Consider the following 17,206-nt stretch of genomic DNA (forward strand, 5'->3'; position numbering starts at 1 on the left):
CCACTCTTGCTACAAGTATTTTTTATTTTTTACCATAAAACTTTAATTCATTGATGTATTTTAATGCTGATGCCTAGAATCAAGCAGAAGATGAACGTAGAATTTTTGTTTTTGTGTGATGATTTGTTGGAACGCAGTTTATGCTGCTACTAATTTAAAACCTATTAACAGTTTCGTTCAGACTGTTCTCTTAGTGTTAGAATTTTTGAACACAGTGGATTGAAACGTATCATGACACGTGGAAAGACATTGAACTAAACCGAAGAACAAAGATTTTTAAACCTTAGGTAATGTGGAAAAATGCGAAGAGTTATCACTAGTGAAATTAATAGATCATAGGCGTACGTTGCTAAGAAAGTGTTGAGGTTTGCGCATGAAAAACATGCCAAGAACAAGCGCACAGGGTCGCCTTCCAAAGTTTCTGAGATCACAAAACGTGTTGCGCTTAGATAATTGTTTATCACTGAAGCTTCTTCATCTTAAGTAATAAGCCGATCGAACCTAAACTTTTATCGCCTAAGAAAAGGAGCAGCGTCTTATGGAAACCTAAATTTCTAGACTAAAATTTGCTTAAGAATTCCTACAAGGGGGAACAATTTGTAAGGATGAAAAATGTTCACGAAGAAACGAACTTTGTGGGGGAAACAGGCGAAGAGGTAGATCTGTATGTGTCTGCAGCGACAGCCCTCTAACCATTTCACGGGTAGTTGAGTACTGTAAATCCAGGCTGAACTATGTCGGTAGACACAATATCCTAATGCTAACATGGGCCCAAGGACACGTGGATATCGCGGGTAACGAGACCTCTGACTCTTTAGCTAGGATGGGCTCTGAGGCTAACTTCTTTGCCCGTTCTGCCATTCCCTTCAACAGCCATCAAAGCCACGGTTAGTAAACGGGTTACTTCAATTCACAAGCGAGCGTGGAAGGCTGAGAGAGGCTGCAGATGGACTAAACTGACGTTACCTGTCATATCCAACCGACTGTCGCAGATCCACCTATCATTAAGCAGAAGGGACTGTAGGCAGCTGGTTGGACTGATGACGGGCCACTTTCTAAGGGCGAAGCACATGGCAAAAAAGCATGAAACAACTTAAATTTGGATGTCCCAAAATGGAAAAAGAAGCAGATAACGTCAAAACAAGCAGGCGCCATAGTCGATGGATTGGTGCGTGACTAACATTCGGTAGTGCGGCGGGCATGAGACACCAAATGATAGAAAACGTTTTTTCTAATAGCGGTCACCTCTTCGCAGGCGATTGGCAAGCCCTCGAGTGTATTTCTGTCATTAAAAAACTCTTTATAAAAAAACAACTGCCTTGCGGAGGTAGCACCATAAACCTATAGGAGCGTCCAATTGTAGAAAAATTTCAATTCGCCCACCACAAATAGGAGGAGAAGCTCGACCAATCACCCAATTATAAATATAATGTGAAAACTAGCCCAAGAAACGGATCTGTGATGGTCTCGCCAGCATAACAAAAATTTTGTAAAAGAATTAAATTAGTTAGAATTGGTTATAATAAACCTACAGAAAAAAATTGCTTTGAGTTTATAATTATATACTCTCAAATACCAGATAATAGGCGCCTACGATTTGCCACTACTCTGCTCATCATCTCTGGACTCTGCTCCTTTGATTAGAAATTTGCATGCGAAAGCAACAAAAAAGTTATCGAGCAAAGTTCGCCGTTGGCGAGTGCGGTTATACCGCTCGTATAACTCACCATTGCTCAATGCTGCAAACTCTCTTTCAAGAGAGTTTCATTAGCACGCGCTCATACAGAGAGACTTTTTTTGCTTCAACTTTCCGTATGCTCCTTTGATGGTCGGTGCGCGTTCACTCACTTTGTAATTGTAAGTTTTTAGTCTACAGTCAACAACACCATTGGGAAGAACGAGAATACAAAGGGTGTTGGAAGAGCACGAGCATCACAAGTAAGGAGTTGAAGCAACAAATATTTCTAAAAACTAATATTGAAGTAATTTTATTTGTTTTCTTTATTCGCTTACCGCATTATCTGGATGAAATATATAACTCGCTGGTGAATTATCGACAATGACAATTTTTTGTAAATCACGTCCAAGACGATTTAAATCCTTAATATAATTTCCCCTGTAATAAACGCACGATTCCCTAAACAGTCTTGCACGAAACACATCCCATCTGCGAAGAGAAATATTGAAAATAAATAAAATAATTTAATATTTTATTATTATTTTTATTACAATAAATAGAAAAAAAAAAAACAATACAACTCACTTGTCTAACAGATCGGCAACGGGATCTGCGTATTTGGCTAGTGATGCTGTAAATAAAACACATTCGTACAATTCACCCATTTTTCGCAGGAACTCGTCGACGTAGGGCCGCTTGAGTACGTACACTTGATGTATAGTGCCGTCAATTTCCACTGGTACAATAAAATCAGCATTTGGAATCGGCTGAAATAAGGTATACAAATAATGGAATATTTTAATAATCGGCATTTAATGATATAACGATTTTAATATGCAAGCCCTAAAGTAGGCTATTAAAAAGCAATACTGAATAGTCTTCAAATAAAATTGTGTGCTTCGGTAGAAGTTGCAAAAGCCTTGGCCGCTTTTAAGTGCATATTCTGATGTTTTTTTTGTTCTTTTGTGCTATTCTTGAAAGTACATACATACAATACATACATGTGTTTGGCGGTGTGTATTTTAAATATAGTATTTTCGCTTACCTTAAAGCTACTGTGCACTAATGTCTCATCCAAATCGATGACCATGCATTTTTTATGCATATCCGAGTGCCTAACCTGAGGTAGTAGGTACCTTTGTTGGTCCGGTAGTGGTGGCGGTGTTGTGGAACCATCGATTGATGTGCCATTTTGATTGGTTTTCGTGCGATTACGTCGCCAGCAACATAGAAACGATTGAAAGAAGCCACGTTTTGGTGGTTTCAAACGTTCGACATCATCTGTAAGATTGAAAGGTAAAGTATTGAGTTAGAGTAACAACTTTTTTCGTAAATATGCATAAATAAATATGTGTGCTACACATTTTTAATAAAAAAATGTAAGAAATTCCATTTCAAGGAAGCCAAGTATTTGGGACAATGTTCGTTTGTTTGTGGGCTTGAGTATATAAGTAGTAAGAAGCAAAGTGGGAACATTTTGAGAAAAATAAATAAAAATTTTGAAAATTTGGTAGAGTTTTTGACGTGATAACGTCTTATAATTCGATTTAACAGGCTGCACGCACGAAAAAATGTGTCGTTACCGTGCTCATTACTGTTTCCTTGCTCATTGCCGTTGACATCTTGCTCTCTCCTACTTAAGTGAGCGTATATGTGTATGTATCTGCGTATATGTACATATATAAATTAACGTATTTGTATTTGCATATGCCTTCTTATTGATTATTATTAATTTGATTTACTTGAAGAATTTAAAATAAAACCAAGTTTGTTAATAATACCTGTTGTCTTAAGGGGGAAGTCTACTGTGAATTTTTCAAAAAATCGATTTTTTTTTTATTAGCTTAAAAAATACTTTGAACCCTCTTAAATAAGGTACAATATGTGTTACAGCTGGCTAAATTTTTCTTCGTTGAAATTTCGACCTTTTCCCGAAGCGCTCCAAAGCGCGTACCTGCTAATACTGAAACTTTAAAGGCATTTTTCTCGAAACTAAGTTTTTGTATACGGTGTACACGATATCTCGAGTTCTGATAAATGAATCAGCTTAAAAATTTAATTATATATTCTCTGTAATGGTGTCTCTCGTCTGACATAGGATTTTTTTGATATCGTTCTTTGTTAAATTGTTATAAACAATAGTAACATCAATTTTAGGCAAAAAAAAAAGAAAAAAATTTCAAGAATTTTTTTTTCAACGCCAAAATTTTTTATCGACATAATCCTACGTCAGACGAGAGTCAATACTATGTATATGATAACAATATTTTGTTTTTTTGTTTTAGATCACCGAAACGTAAGATTTCTCGTACACCGTTTAGGCACCTAAGAAAAGCGGACCTGCGCTTGCAGAAGTGCCACAGCGGCCATTTTGAATATTTTGACTTAAAATTTTTTTTTCAAAAACTTAAATATATAATAAAGATAAGAGTTTAAATAGATTTTATGTACGAGCAATATTTTGTTAGAAATAAAATCCGGAAAATAAGCCTATTTTTCCCCTTGTCACAGTAGACTTCCCCCTTAATGTTATTATTATTAATTTTTTTATTATATATGAAGAAAAAAATGTATGGTAATATTTACCACATACCTTATAAGATATGTTGTATACTAATATATGTATATAAACATGCATATACATATACAATTTCGCGCAATTTTCAAAAAGAACAAATCTACATGTAAAGATGCATACAAGTCATATGGACATATCAAATATACGAATCTATTCCGTACGCAAGCAAATGTAAGCTAATGTGCTTGAGCTGCAAGCGAGAGCGCGGAACGAACGACAAAGAGCACAATCGGCCCCCGCGTTCGGCAACGTTCGACATCTGGCTCTGTCCTACTTGAGTGAGCATATATGTATATGTATGTATATGCGCATATGTAGGTATATAAATTCACATATTTGTATTTGCATATGCCTTCTTCCTGTGTGCATGGTAATGAACCATTTTTCTGTTGAGAATAGGACGATGATAGAAAAAGTAGGAAATGAAAGGGAGTGTTTCGAGTGTAAAGTGTCTTGAAAAAGGCAAATCGATGATGGTGCCTCTTAGTGTTGTTGACTTATTAACGTCTGATGCACAATCGAAATTGAAGATATCTTTCATGAATTTGATAAATGTTTCGTCATTTTTGTCACAGACAACCTCTTTTTCAAGTGAAATAACTTCGGTTTTTTTAAACATTTTGAAATAAATTTTGTTTTTTAATTTTCAGAATAAAATATTCTTTTAAAGTGAAATAATTTTGTAGAAAATAAATAATTTTGATAATTTTGGTACAGTTTTTTCCAGCGAAATATATTAACTTCGGTTTTTTTAAACATTATTAATTAAAATTTGTTTTTGATTTTCAGAATAAAATGTGCCTTTAAAAACTGTTTTTTGAAAAGTATATTATTGTTTTTATCAAAATTTTTCGGAATTTGCTATGATTGAAAAACAGCCTTATTAGATTTTTGTTATTTTTTATTAATAGCTGAGACTATGTTCAGTCACTCCCATGACAGTCGGTTCCATATACCGGAACAATTCGAATTTACATATATCCGTAAAAGAACAGCAATCGAAATCGATGAACAAAAATTCAACGTTTTTGAGCGTAAAATACCACGAAGAGTTGCGAGGAAGAGTTGCGAGGAGCTCCCCATCACGCTCAAACTTAAGCTTCCGGACCGCTGTAGTGTTAGCGGAAGTAGCCGCAATTGAGGAATCAGTGGATTGGTTGATTACTTCTGTAATTATTGTAAAGAATGTAATTATCTACTACAACAGCCAAGGGGCAATTTGGGTTTTGGGTTCGTATTTGGGCGTTCGTAATTAGTTGGGGAATGCCTGACTTCTCTGTCGATTGCATCCGAATACTTCGATATTAAGCTCATTTGGGTTCCCGGTCACAGCGGCTTCAAGGGAAACTACTGGGCTGATGAGCTGTCTAGACACTGCGACCCTGGGGACGGTCTCATAGTAAAATGTGAGGATTGGGGTTCCCTTGAGAACCTGTGGTCTGCTCCTGGAAAGATGGCCTTCGTGTCAACTCAGCGAACTCAGCAAGAGCTGGGCTAGTACGCAAACGTGCAAAGTAGCGATATCCTTCTGCCCACGGGTAAATCGGGGGTGGTCAAGGGAGCTTCTAAGGCTAACAAAGTCGCCGCTCTCGAATTTGGTAGGTTTCCTTACCGGACAATGCCCGTTAGGTGTCTATGCGGTGGGGCTTGGGATTGCTTCAAGTCCTTTCTGCAGAAGCAGTCTGGAGGACGAGGTTGAATCATCCTTCTCAACTGTCTTGCCCTGCTCTCATCGGGCAAAGCTTTCGACATTTGGGCTCTCGATTCCTCGCTACACCTGCGGATATTAAGGGTTTCATTGTCACACATCTGATGAAATCCATCAGTAGCTTGCAGCGGTTAATACGAACATAAATTAGCCACTGTCGGTCGTCATTCTCTAATCCAAAACCTTTCTTCCTTTTTTCCACCTTCCTTCCTTTCCTTCTTCTTTCTCTTCCCTTCCCCCTGTATGGTAACACAATGGACAAATTTTGAATATTTGTTCAAGTGGGCCCTCGCAAGGGCAGCCATTTACCCTAACCTAAGGCTCCCATGGTTGAATGGCGTTGATCGGGAGGCTGAGCTATTTGGTATGCGTTCTTGGAGAATTCAAGCGAGGGATAAATCGAATAGCAAGCCAAGACCCTAGCCGGGTTGTTTAGCTAACAATGATGATGATAATGAAGGACTGTCACATCACCACTTTCAGATTTTTTGAACCAGTAGGTCAACGTAAATTTGATGGGAAACATTCCCAGCTCATTCAGTGACACTACACTGCACCCATTTCTAAATTAAAGAAAATAAACAATTTGCAGGAATTGGGGATTACATTTTGATAAATGAGAACTCTTGCAACGAGTCACACCTGCCGCGAGAGTTTCTTGATGCGACGCATTGATGTCTTTATCAATTAAAAAACTAAGTGAAATGTTTGCATTTTAAGACAATTTTTGGTACTTTGTTCAAGTTTTTTTAGATTTTATGATTTATTATTTTTATTTTTTATTTTTATTAAATTATCTTTAGAGCCAATATACCAACTTCAGCTCGAATTTAGCGAACATTTTTCGTAATCTTTCCGTCTTCCATTTGAGCTAGAGTTTATTTTTAGATTTCCTGGCGTACTTTTTTACAAACCAAACCAGCAAACTTAATTGCTTTAATTGTCAATGACCTGTCTGTCGTCGGTGAAGGCACATACCGCCACACACCGCCACACACATTTTTGTATGCTTTCGCTATATTCGCATCATTATGCAGTAGGCACTCGCCATGTAAGCGCTATTCATCATATGCTAACACATTTGTACAGGGGTTTGTTGTATGTTTTTTTTTGCTTAGTGAGATATACAGTGCAAATATGTATAGGTAAGAGGCACTCACGGTAGGAAATTAGAATTTCACAAGACTGAAGCAGAACTAGTTAATTTTTGGACGGGCTCTGATAGCAGATGAGGTAGCAAACTTTGAGCATTACAGAACTCAGGATTGCAGCGATCAGAAAGATCTTTTTATCACGATAATCGGGTCACTACTCCATAGTCAGATTTCTTGATAAAGGATAAAGGCTTCTTTCTAACCGAATTGCTGTTAATCGAAGGGCTGTCTAGGCTCTGAAATTTCGAATCTTTAACTCATTCTGTAAATTCATGGACAATGCACTTAGCGTCTACTAGGAAAAGAGCCAGCAAACTGTTTCAACTGGCACACCTCTTCTACGCAGGTGGACATGGAGGCGATAGTGATTGTTTGGATAAATCTATAACCGAGCAGCGATGTTCGGTATAAAGGAGCTAATATAGTGCGAGGCAGCTGTGCAAGGTGGTAGCACAGTTCGATCTGTAATGATTAAATTTTCTTTGACAATCTCTCTGTTGGTTGCACTGATGGCAATAGGCTCAAATGTAGTAAAAACAAGAATTTTAAAGAAAAACCTCTTTCACCTACGTCAATGCGCGGTCCAAAAATCTACAGAGCTTCTGAACAGACCTCTTTCCCCCCTTACAATGGTATCACAAAGGATGAACCAAACTTCTTTCATCCAAGTGGGCCCACTTTTCTGGACAACCATTATAACCTAACCTAACCTGCTGAACAGCAGGAATATGGAAGAAAATTTAATTGTGGTGTGAGTTCCCCAGTTGGCTTGTCCCGAGGCAGCTACTTCTACACAGTCACTTTTTTTTTGATTCACCAAGGAAAGTCTACGAATATATTACATATATTAATACCCAAATGATTCAGTCACTTAACAGGTCGGAGTGGAGGCGCTGAGGTTGTTCAGGCCAAAGTTAAAGAAGAAAAGAACGAATGCACTGCTGAGAGTGAGTTTTTACAGGAATCATAACTGGACAATGTATTTCTGCAGCAATGCTGCAGCTATTTCCCAAAAATCTCTCTCTGGTTCAGTTCACAAGTTGAAAAACAGGGTGACAAAGCAACTAAAATATTTGTTTCACTCCACTTCGTTAGCCAGGCAATGCTAATGGATCCGTTCAATATCATCTGGTAGGGTAAGTGATAGTACTTTGGTCTATTAAAACAATTTGGTTCCACGCATTTCGCAGGGTCTTTATGCACTCCAGTAGAGAATAAGAGATTTTTTTAAATCCGCTCATCCAACAACCTAATCCGGACCAACCGATTGCAACGATAACCTTAGGATAGTATGAAAAAGTAAAGTAATTTGTTATGAAAGATGTACATCTGAAATAGAAATAAAGAGCAGAAATGGTCGGAGTATCATCTACGATCAGTTTCAACTTTCTCCATGATCATTTCGGTACACCGGGTAAGGTCAGCGGTATATGCATTCGTGAGAGTAATGCCCGTGCTGCTGATTGTAAGGCAGCGAGTATTACAGGCATGAAATTCGAGTCGGAACTACTTCCTCTACACCGCATATTGTCACGGGTAAATTTTAGACCTTCTATTTTTTTCTGCTAGCTATTAAGAGTATTGCAATTGAGCTTATCAGCATCGTCGCCTACGATAAATGTTGATACACAATTGACTCCTTTCACAATGACTTTTCACCACTTTGAAGCAGCTCACGAAATGATTGAAAACCACTTTTTCTTTTGGGGCTGCCTGCTTCCTTACTATGTGGACGCTACCTCGTACAACCATGCCAGGGCATAACATACACTTGTTGCTGCGGGCACTAGCACTATGTGCTCATGGCACAGCGCACAAAAAATTAGGGTCAAATAGCTTAATTGACCGAAGGGTAGCCAGTAAAGTAAGCAAGTCAGCGAGCCAGGCAACACCTACAAAACTAATAACGTTTCTTTGTATGTAGGTAAATACAAGCATATTTTTTCAGAGCTGCACAAAGTGTTGGTAAACAAAAGTTTGTTTGGCTGCTACTCAAATAATAATAAATTTGCCCAGTATTTATGTACATCTGTGATCACAATAATGGCAAAGTTTTGACTACTTATTAATTCATTTTTTGTTTTTAAACCAAATGTTCACCAAAATTTCAACCTTTTTATTCAGAAATTGATTTCTTCGTTTTTTTTTTTAATTTTGACTATTTAAAAATGTTTTTTTTTTTATAAAAATATTAGTTTTTCAAAAAGTCAATAAAAATGTTTTTTTTTTTATAAAAATATAGTTTTTCAAGAAATCAATAAAAATGTTTTTTTCATAAAAATATAGTTTTTTAAAAAATCAATAAAAATGTTTTTTTTTTTACAAAAAAGTATTTTTTTAAAACAATCAAAACATTTTCATCAAAATTTTAACTTTTTATTCAAAATGTTTACACATGGTTTTTTTTCTAATTTTGACTGCTAAATTTTTAATTTTTTTAAATAAAAATATAGTATTTTTCCTCCATTTCCTCCATTTGTGGAACAACATCAAAACGCACACCACAATTAGGAGGCGGAGCTCGGCCAAACACCCAAATACACCTATATATATTAGGCCGGGTCGATTTGTGGGGAGGCAAAAAAATCGCCCATTGCTCTGTGAAAATCATATTCTAGGGATCAAAATAAGAAACTTTGCCGAAGGAACCATACATCAAAAACGAATTCTGATGGCCCTCAATTTGGGTCGAACTTTTTAATTTCTTTTCTATAACTCACTTAAATTAATTTTTTCATTTACATATGTTCTGACTAAATAAATTTCTTAAGAGAAAAAATAGATATTATTATAAATAAATAATAAATATTATTATAAATAAATAAAAATAAAGCAAAAACATAGCCATTTAGCTGATTTTTTCATGTAAAGGCCAAAAATGGTGATATTTTTAAATAGGGGGACATCAGAATTCGTTTTAGAGGTATGGTTCCTTCGCAAAGTTTCTTATTTTGATCCCTAGAATATGATTTTCACAGAGCAATGAGCGATTTTTAAATCGACCCGCCCCAATATGTATATAAAAATTGATGATTTAAAAAAACAAAACATTTTCTTCAAAATTTCAATCTTTTTCGTCAAAATTTTTAGAACTTTTTTTTTGCAAATTTCTCATTTCTGATTACAAATTAGAGATTTTTATCGTGGGATTGTTTTAAATTTTGTAAACATTTTTTTTCTATTTTTTATAAAATATTTATTTATGTTTCATACATTTTTTTCATTTGATTAAAATAGGTGCAAATGATTTAAATTTTATAAAGTTTTTTCTACTTTTCTCGAGTTTTAAACTTTTTATTGAACATTTTTAGAATTTGGTTTTGCTTTAATTCCGATCACAAATTTGAAATTTCGATTAAAATTGATGGAATTGTTTTAAATTTTGCAAACATTTTTGTTCTCTATTTTTTATAAAATATTATATTATATTATAAATTATGTTTTATAAATTTTTTTTTCAAAAGCTGCAAACATTTTCAGCAAATTTTTTAAATTTTTATTAGAATTAAAATTTTTTTTTTTTTTTAAATTCGGATTAAAAATTGAAATTTTGAATAAAATTGGTCGAATTGATTTACATTTTAAAACATTTTTTTCTACTTTTTTAGAATTTGAAACTTTTTTTAAAATGTATTTTTGTTTTAATTCTGATTAAAAAAGTTGACTGAAATCTATTTTTTACAAAATATTTATTTATGTAATATGTATAATTTTTTTTTCCAAAACTTTTTTTAAATGCTGCAGCTAACTTTCGCTAAAAACAGCTCTCTGTTTCAGTTCACAAGTTTAAAATCAGGGCATCAAAGCAACTCAAATATTATATTAAATTTTTTGAACATTATTTTTTTCTATTTTTTATTACTATAAATTTTTTTCAAAAGCTCAAAACATTTTGATCAAATTTTCAAACTTTTTTTCCGAATTTTTGGGAAACTTTTTTTTTGTTTTGTTTTTTTTTTTAAATTCTAATAAAAAATTTGTAATTTTGATTAAAATTGGTGGATTTGTTTAAATTTTATAAATTTTTCTTCTACTATTCTAGAATTTCAAACTTTTCATTCAAAAATTTTAGAATTATTTTTTGTTTTAATTCTGATTGTAAATTTGAAATTCCGATTGAAATTGGTGGAATTGTTTTAAACTTTGTTAACATTTTTTTTATTTTTTAAAAAATATTTATTTATGTTTTATAACTTTTTTATCAAAAAATCAAAATATTTTCATCAAAATGTCACACTTCTTTTTCAAAATTTTAAGAATTTTGTTTGCAAATTTCTCATTTCTGATTGCAAATTTAAAATTTTGAGTAAAATTTTATACATCTTTTTTCCCATTTTTCATAAAATATTTATTTATATTTTCTAAAATTTTATCAGCAACTCAAAACATTTTTATTAAAACTTCACCCTTTTTAATCAGAATTTTCAAAAAAACTCACAAATTGAAAAATTTCGAATTCGCTAAGAAATTGTTAAATTTTTGTAAATTTTGTACAAACTTTGAAACTTTAAGTTATACGTTTTTTGTTGCAGTGTAAAATACATTTTTATAAAAAAATAAAAAAAAAAAAAAAATTCTACCAGAAAGTTCGGCGGCTTACAGAAGGTTTTAAGACCGGGGCGTTTACCAGTAAGAACAAAGACGGCGATCTGGTGACTGACGTACAGAGCAATCTTAAATTATGGAGGGAACACTTATCGAACCTGTTAAACAGTGACAGCTGGGCATGTCATAGAGAATGTGAAGATCCCGATACCCCAATCGCTGACGATGGAATTGTCGTTCCGTTACCCGACCATGACGAGGTGAGAATAGCAATATCACGGCTAAAGAACAACAAAGCCGCGGGCGCCGACGGACTGCCGGCTGAGCTATTCAAACATGGCGGCGAGGAGCTGGTAAGGTGCATGCATCAGCTCCTATGCAAAATATGGTCGGATGAAAGCATGCCTGCCGATTGGAATTTAAGTGTGCTCTGCCCAATCCATAAGAAGGGCGACCCTGCAATTTGTGCTAATTACCGCGGGATTAGTCTTCTAAATATCGCCTATAAGGTTCTAGCGAGCGTATTGTGTGAAAGGCTGAAGCCCACCGTCAACCAACTGATTGGACCTTATCAGTGTGGCTTCAGACCTGGAAAGTCTACCATCGACCAAATATTCTCAATACGCCAAATCTTGGAAAAGACCCCTGAAAGGACAATCGACACACACCACCTTTTCGTCGACTTCAAAGCTGCATTCGACAGTACGGAAAGGAGTTACCTGTATGCCGCGATGCCTGAATTTGGTATCCCCGCAAAACTAATACGGCTATGTAAGATGACGTTGCTCAACACCAGTAGCGCCGTCAGAATTGGGAAGGACCTCTCCGAGCCGTTTGATACCAAACGAGGTTTCAGACAGGGTGACTCGCTGTCGTGTGACTTCTTTAACCTGATGCTGGAGAGCATCGTACGAGCCGCAGAACTTAATCGCTCAGGCACAATATTTTATAAGAGCGTACAATTGTTGGCGTATGCCGATGATATCGATATCATCGGCCTTAACAACCGCGCTGTTAGTTCTGCCTTCTCCAAACTGGATAAAGAGGCAAAGCGAATGGGTTTGGTGGTGAACGAGGACAAAACGAAGTACCTCCTGTCTTTAAACAAACAGTCGGCGCACTCGCGTATCGGCACCCACGTCACTGTAGACAGTTATAATTTCGAGGTTGTAAAAGACTTCGTTTATTTAGGAACCAGCATTAACACCGATAACAATGTCAGCCTTGAAATCCAACGTAGAATCTCTCTTGCCAACAAGTGCTACTTTGGACTAAGTAGGCAACTGAGCAGTAAAGTCCTCTCTCGACGAACAAAACTAACACTCTACAAGACTCTCATCATGCCCGTCCTGACGTATGGCGCAGAAGCTTGGACGATGACAACATCCGATGAAGCGACGCTTGGAGTGTTCGAGAGAAAGGTTCTGCGTAAGATTTTTGGACCTTTGCACGTTGGCAACGGCGAATATCGCAGACGATGGAACGATGAGCTGTATGAGCTTTACGACGACACAGACATAGCGCAGCGAATAAAGATCCAGCGGCTACGTTGGCTGGGTCATGTCGTCCGAATGGATACAAACGCTCCGGCTTTGAAAGTATACGATGCGGTACCAGCTGGTGGTAGTAGAGGAAGAGGAAGGCCTTCTCTGCGTTGGAAAGATCAGGTGGAGAAGGACTTGGCTTCACTTGGTGTGTCCAATTGGCGCCGGTTAGCACGAGAAAGAAACGACTGGCGCGCTTTGTTAAACTCGGCCAAAATCGCGTAAGCGGTTATCGCGCCAATTAAGAAGAAGAAGAAGAAAAAAATAAATAGATAAACAGTTAAAACTTTGCAATATGTCGCGCTGCTATTTTTGTGCACACAGATGTATGTAGATATAATATATGAGTAATTTTTTTTGTCACTCTATAGCCAAGCTTTTGCTGCCATTTGTTATTTATTTGGCAGGCCATGTATGCATTTATACGCTTCATTTGTATAGCTTTATACGACTATATATGTATGTGTGCGTGTGTATACATATATGAAAGTAAATATGGATAGGTAGTTAATTCTATATATCCTTTAAGCGCTTCGGCAAAATTAATTTCCTGTTGGATTATCGAAGTGAAAAAGCGCGCAACAACCAACAACGTATATGGCTGAAGCAATAAAAAGTATGCAGTAACGCGAATTCATAAAATTAGGAAAAAATACGAATAAGAACTGCTGGCTGACCCAATTTCGTTTGTGACTCAAGTAATTCCAACAAATGCATACCAATAAATGTAGATGCATATTCATACCCACACACTCGTAAAAGAAATTATACTTATATATATATATATCTGTGTGTGTAAGTAATATATATGTATACAGAGCACATAATGGACTACAGTAAATGCACCATAATTGTGGGTGAAACAGCAACAGTTGCCAAAATACAGGGCGGCAATCGAAAAGCGGCGCATATATGCGAATATGTATTTGTTTGTTGTTGTTTTTGTAAAGGCATAAAATAATCAGCATACATTTTTTAGAAAGGCAGCAAAGGATATAAAATAAAGGAATTTCAGAGAAAATTAATTATCTGGTTCTCTCCAAATTAAAGAATAAAATTAGCGAAGCAGTTTAGTTGGAACTCCTACGGGCATGAAGGCTGTACCAGCTGCTAGCTGGTGCAAGTTGAATTAGAGCAAAAATATTTAAGCATGCCTTCTTGCAAATTCAATATGGGTAGCATCTTCACTTTATGCGGAAGAGTGTGATGGAAAACATTGTAGCAGTAAACCTTTTAAATTACCATTTCATAAGCCATCTGAAAGGTACAGTCATCTGTTAAGCGAGTAAAGTCGAAAACAAAAAGCGCAAAAATTGCTGCCTACTTATAGGCGAGGAAAATTTTACGCAAAACTCGTTTAACCAACACTTATTCTGCAATACAGCCTAAGTCGGAGCCAACATGGAACTGCTACATACACTGTTGTGGTTGGGAGAAGTTCAGGATGTTCCTCATAGCGAGAAGATTGTTGAAGCTACAGAAACGAAGAACAGACTGAATACACTAAAAACTCAAGCAGCGCTTGCCATGACCGCTCTGAGGAAAAAAAAATACTTATTTAAGTGTAAATAATTTTGGACTTATTCGAGCAGAATGATAAGGTGCGAAGTACTTATCTCACAAGTGATAAGGTTCTTAAACCGTACAGACTGGATATAGTTATGCTGTAAATAAGATTAAGCAAGTTGGTAGGGAGGATGTGGCAACAAAATGGTGCAGAAGCGCTAGTTGGATTCTGGATGAATCACCACTTTAACCAAGCAACCAACATAGTGCTGACGTGGGCACGAAATCAGGTATTTGCAGTAATTTATGGCAATAAATATGAATATAACTTTACAAAAACAAACAAAAAACACACACACACACACATACAGGGTAATTTTTTTTTTATAAAATCGGATCCAGTGTTTCCACCCTCTAAGGTTGCAATTGCAATTTGGATTATCGCAGCTAAAATAAAATTGTAGAAACGAAAATTTTATTTATTCTCTAACAAAAAAAAAAAAAAATAATAATAATAGTCAAAACAAAAAAAATAGTCCCCTTATGTGAACATAATTCTGTCAATTTTTAGCAAAGTTACCTATCTAAACACATAAGATTTTGCTTCTGAAGCAATAAAATACGGTTTGAACTTTTTTGTAATATCGTAATTAAATTAATTTTTGCTAGATTAACACAGGGACGATGTTTAAAAATTCGAAACTGCGTCAAAATACTAAAATTTAGTAAATTGGAGGCTTACACAGAGATAGTACAGAATTCATTTGTTGCGCACATACGGATCCTGAACAAACTCATAATTTTTTGTAAACTTTATAAATTAAAATTAAATTGCAGTGTATGAAAAATTTGCGCATTAGGATATCAGCAGGGCAGTAAATTTACTGTACTCGTAATTGCAGCAGGGTGGGAGCACAGATCAGAAACTACGTATATTAGGTAAATCGATTGAAAGTTTTATCATATGCAAATTGTCACCCTGTACATACACGTCTATACTAAGAATAACATATGCACACATTTAAATGCATATATGTAGCTGCATATAGTTAAAACAAACTGTATATACCCAAGTTTACATATATTTACAAAAATCAAGTACCAGTTGTGGTGGTGCGGGCCAATGCGACCTACATTACGCATACGCGTTTATTAATTAACATATACGAGTGCATACACACACATACGAGCTTCATGCCGAATAATTCGAGTCACTCATACGCACCGTAAGCCAGTCGTGATGTGGTTGAGAGGTTGTGGTTTGAGTGCGCAAAAACAGGGCAAACAGAGGCAAAGAGAAAAACAAAAATGCACATGAGTTAAATGTGAACAAAATAAAAGTGTTTTAACTTACAGTCAGATAAATATGCTTACAAAAATATGTATGTACATACATATGTATCACATAGAAGCAATTTGCTGCGATGCGCTGCGCTCGGTAATGCACTCAAAACTCGGTATATAAATGCATTTAATGTTGTTAATAAGCAAATATGCGCGCATGCAACGCATGTATGTACGTAAATTATACACACACACAAATAAAAGCACTACAGACATATGTACGAGTATATGTGTACATACATACACATACAAGCACATTTGCAAATGGGTACATTTTATGTATGTATTTATAAACATTAACACATAAACGGCACACAGTTGTGTGTGCTGTACAAAATTTCCAATTTGGTTGGTTGTTGTCGATGTTGATGTCATGCACAACATTTGCAACTTGCAACATTTTTAATATTCTCACATACGTATTTGCACGTAGAGACTTCTACAAGGCCTGGTATATGCATCAAATATGCGTGCAAGTGTAGAATACGAGTAAATACATATGCACACACACACACATAGAAATAGCTGCATATTTGTGGCGCTTACACACATACACATATCAAGAAACTGAATTTTTTTTGCTATTAATTGATGTCGAAAGCGACGTCAAAGCTGTTAACACTCTCACTTGCATTAAGTCACAATTTGCACAGGCTAAATAACATAAATAAAATGGCATTTTCAATAATCAATTGTGAAGTATGTACCGCATGCTGAAAGTGAAAAGCAAAAACTAATTACAAAACATAACAAAATAATTACAAATATAATTGGGCGCTAAGCAATATGATGAGAAAAGTAAATAAGTGAGGAAAATGAGCGGAAATCATCATTTTAACTTTCGATGCCTACTATAAACTGAAAAAAATTATCATCGACCGACCGCCGTAGTTGAGTAGGCTTACACACATATGTGTGACTATCACTTGAATATTCCCGGATTAGATGCCCATGAACCAAACACAAATCGATTCTGTGTTGGCCACTTGGTAAACTGAGTATTCTCAAGTATTTTAAATGTTAAAATTAGTACTCCTATTTTTATTTTTATAAGATAACTTTTTTCTATATTTTTCCATATTTTCAATTTAAGAAATGAGTAAAGGAGTATTTTCAAAAATCGTTTTCTCCTATATTTTCTACAAAATA

General features: G+C 35.5%; 1 protein-coding gene across 1 annotated transcript in view; it reads right to left on the reverse strand.

Moving 5' to 3' along the window:
• LOC129242138 (phosphatase Herzog) overlaps positions 1-17,206 on the reverse strand; it is an 82,458-nt gene that overhangs the window by 9,786 nt on the left and 55,466 nt on the right. The window contains exons 2-4 of the mRNA XM_054878699.1: positions 2,724-2,959; positions 2,264-2,445; positions 2,014-2,167 (exon numbers count right to left, since the gene is read on the reverse strand). Coding sequence (XP_054734674.1) covers positions 2,014-2,167; positions 2,264-2,445; positions 2,724-2,959 — 572 coding nt within the window. The remainder of the gene's footprint in view (positions 1-2,013; positions 2,168-2,263; positions 2,446-2,723; positions 2,960-17,206) is intronic.

This window comes from Anastrepha obliqua, chromosome 3 (assembly GCF_027943255.1).
Source record: "Anastrepha obliqua isolate idAnaObli1 chromosome 3, idAnaObli1_1.0, whole genome shotgun sequence".
In the NCBI taxonomy this organism is placed as follows: domain Eukaryota; kingdom Metazoa; phylum Arthropoda; class Insecta; order Diptera; family Tephritidae; genus Anastrepha; species Anastrepha obliqua.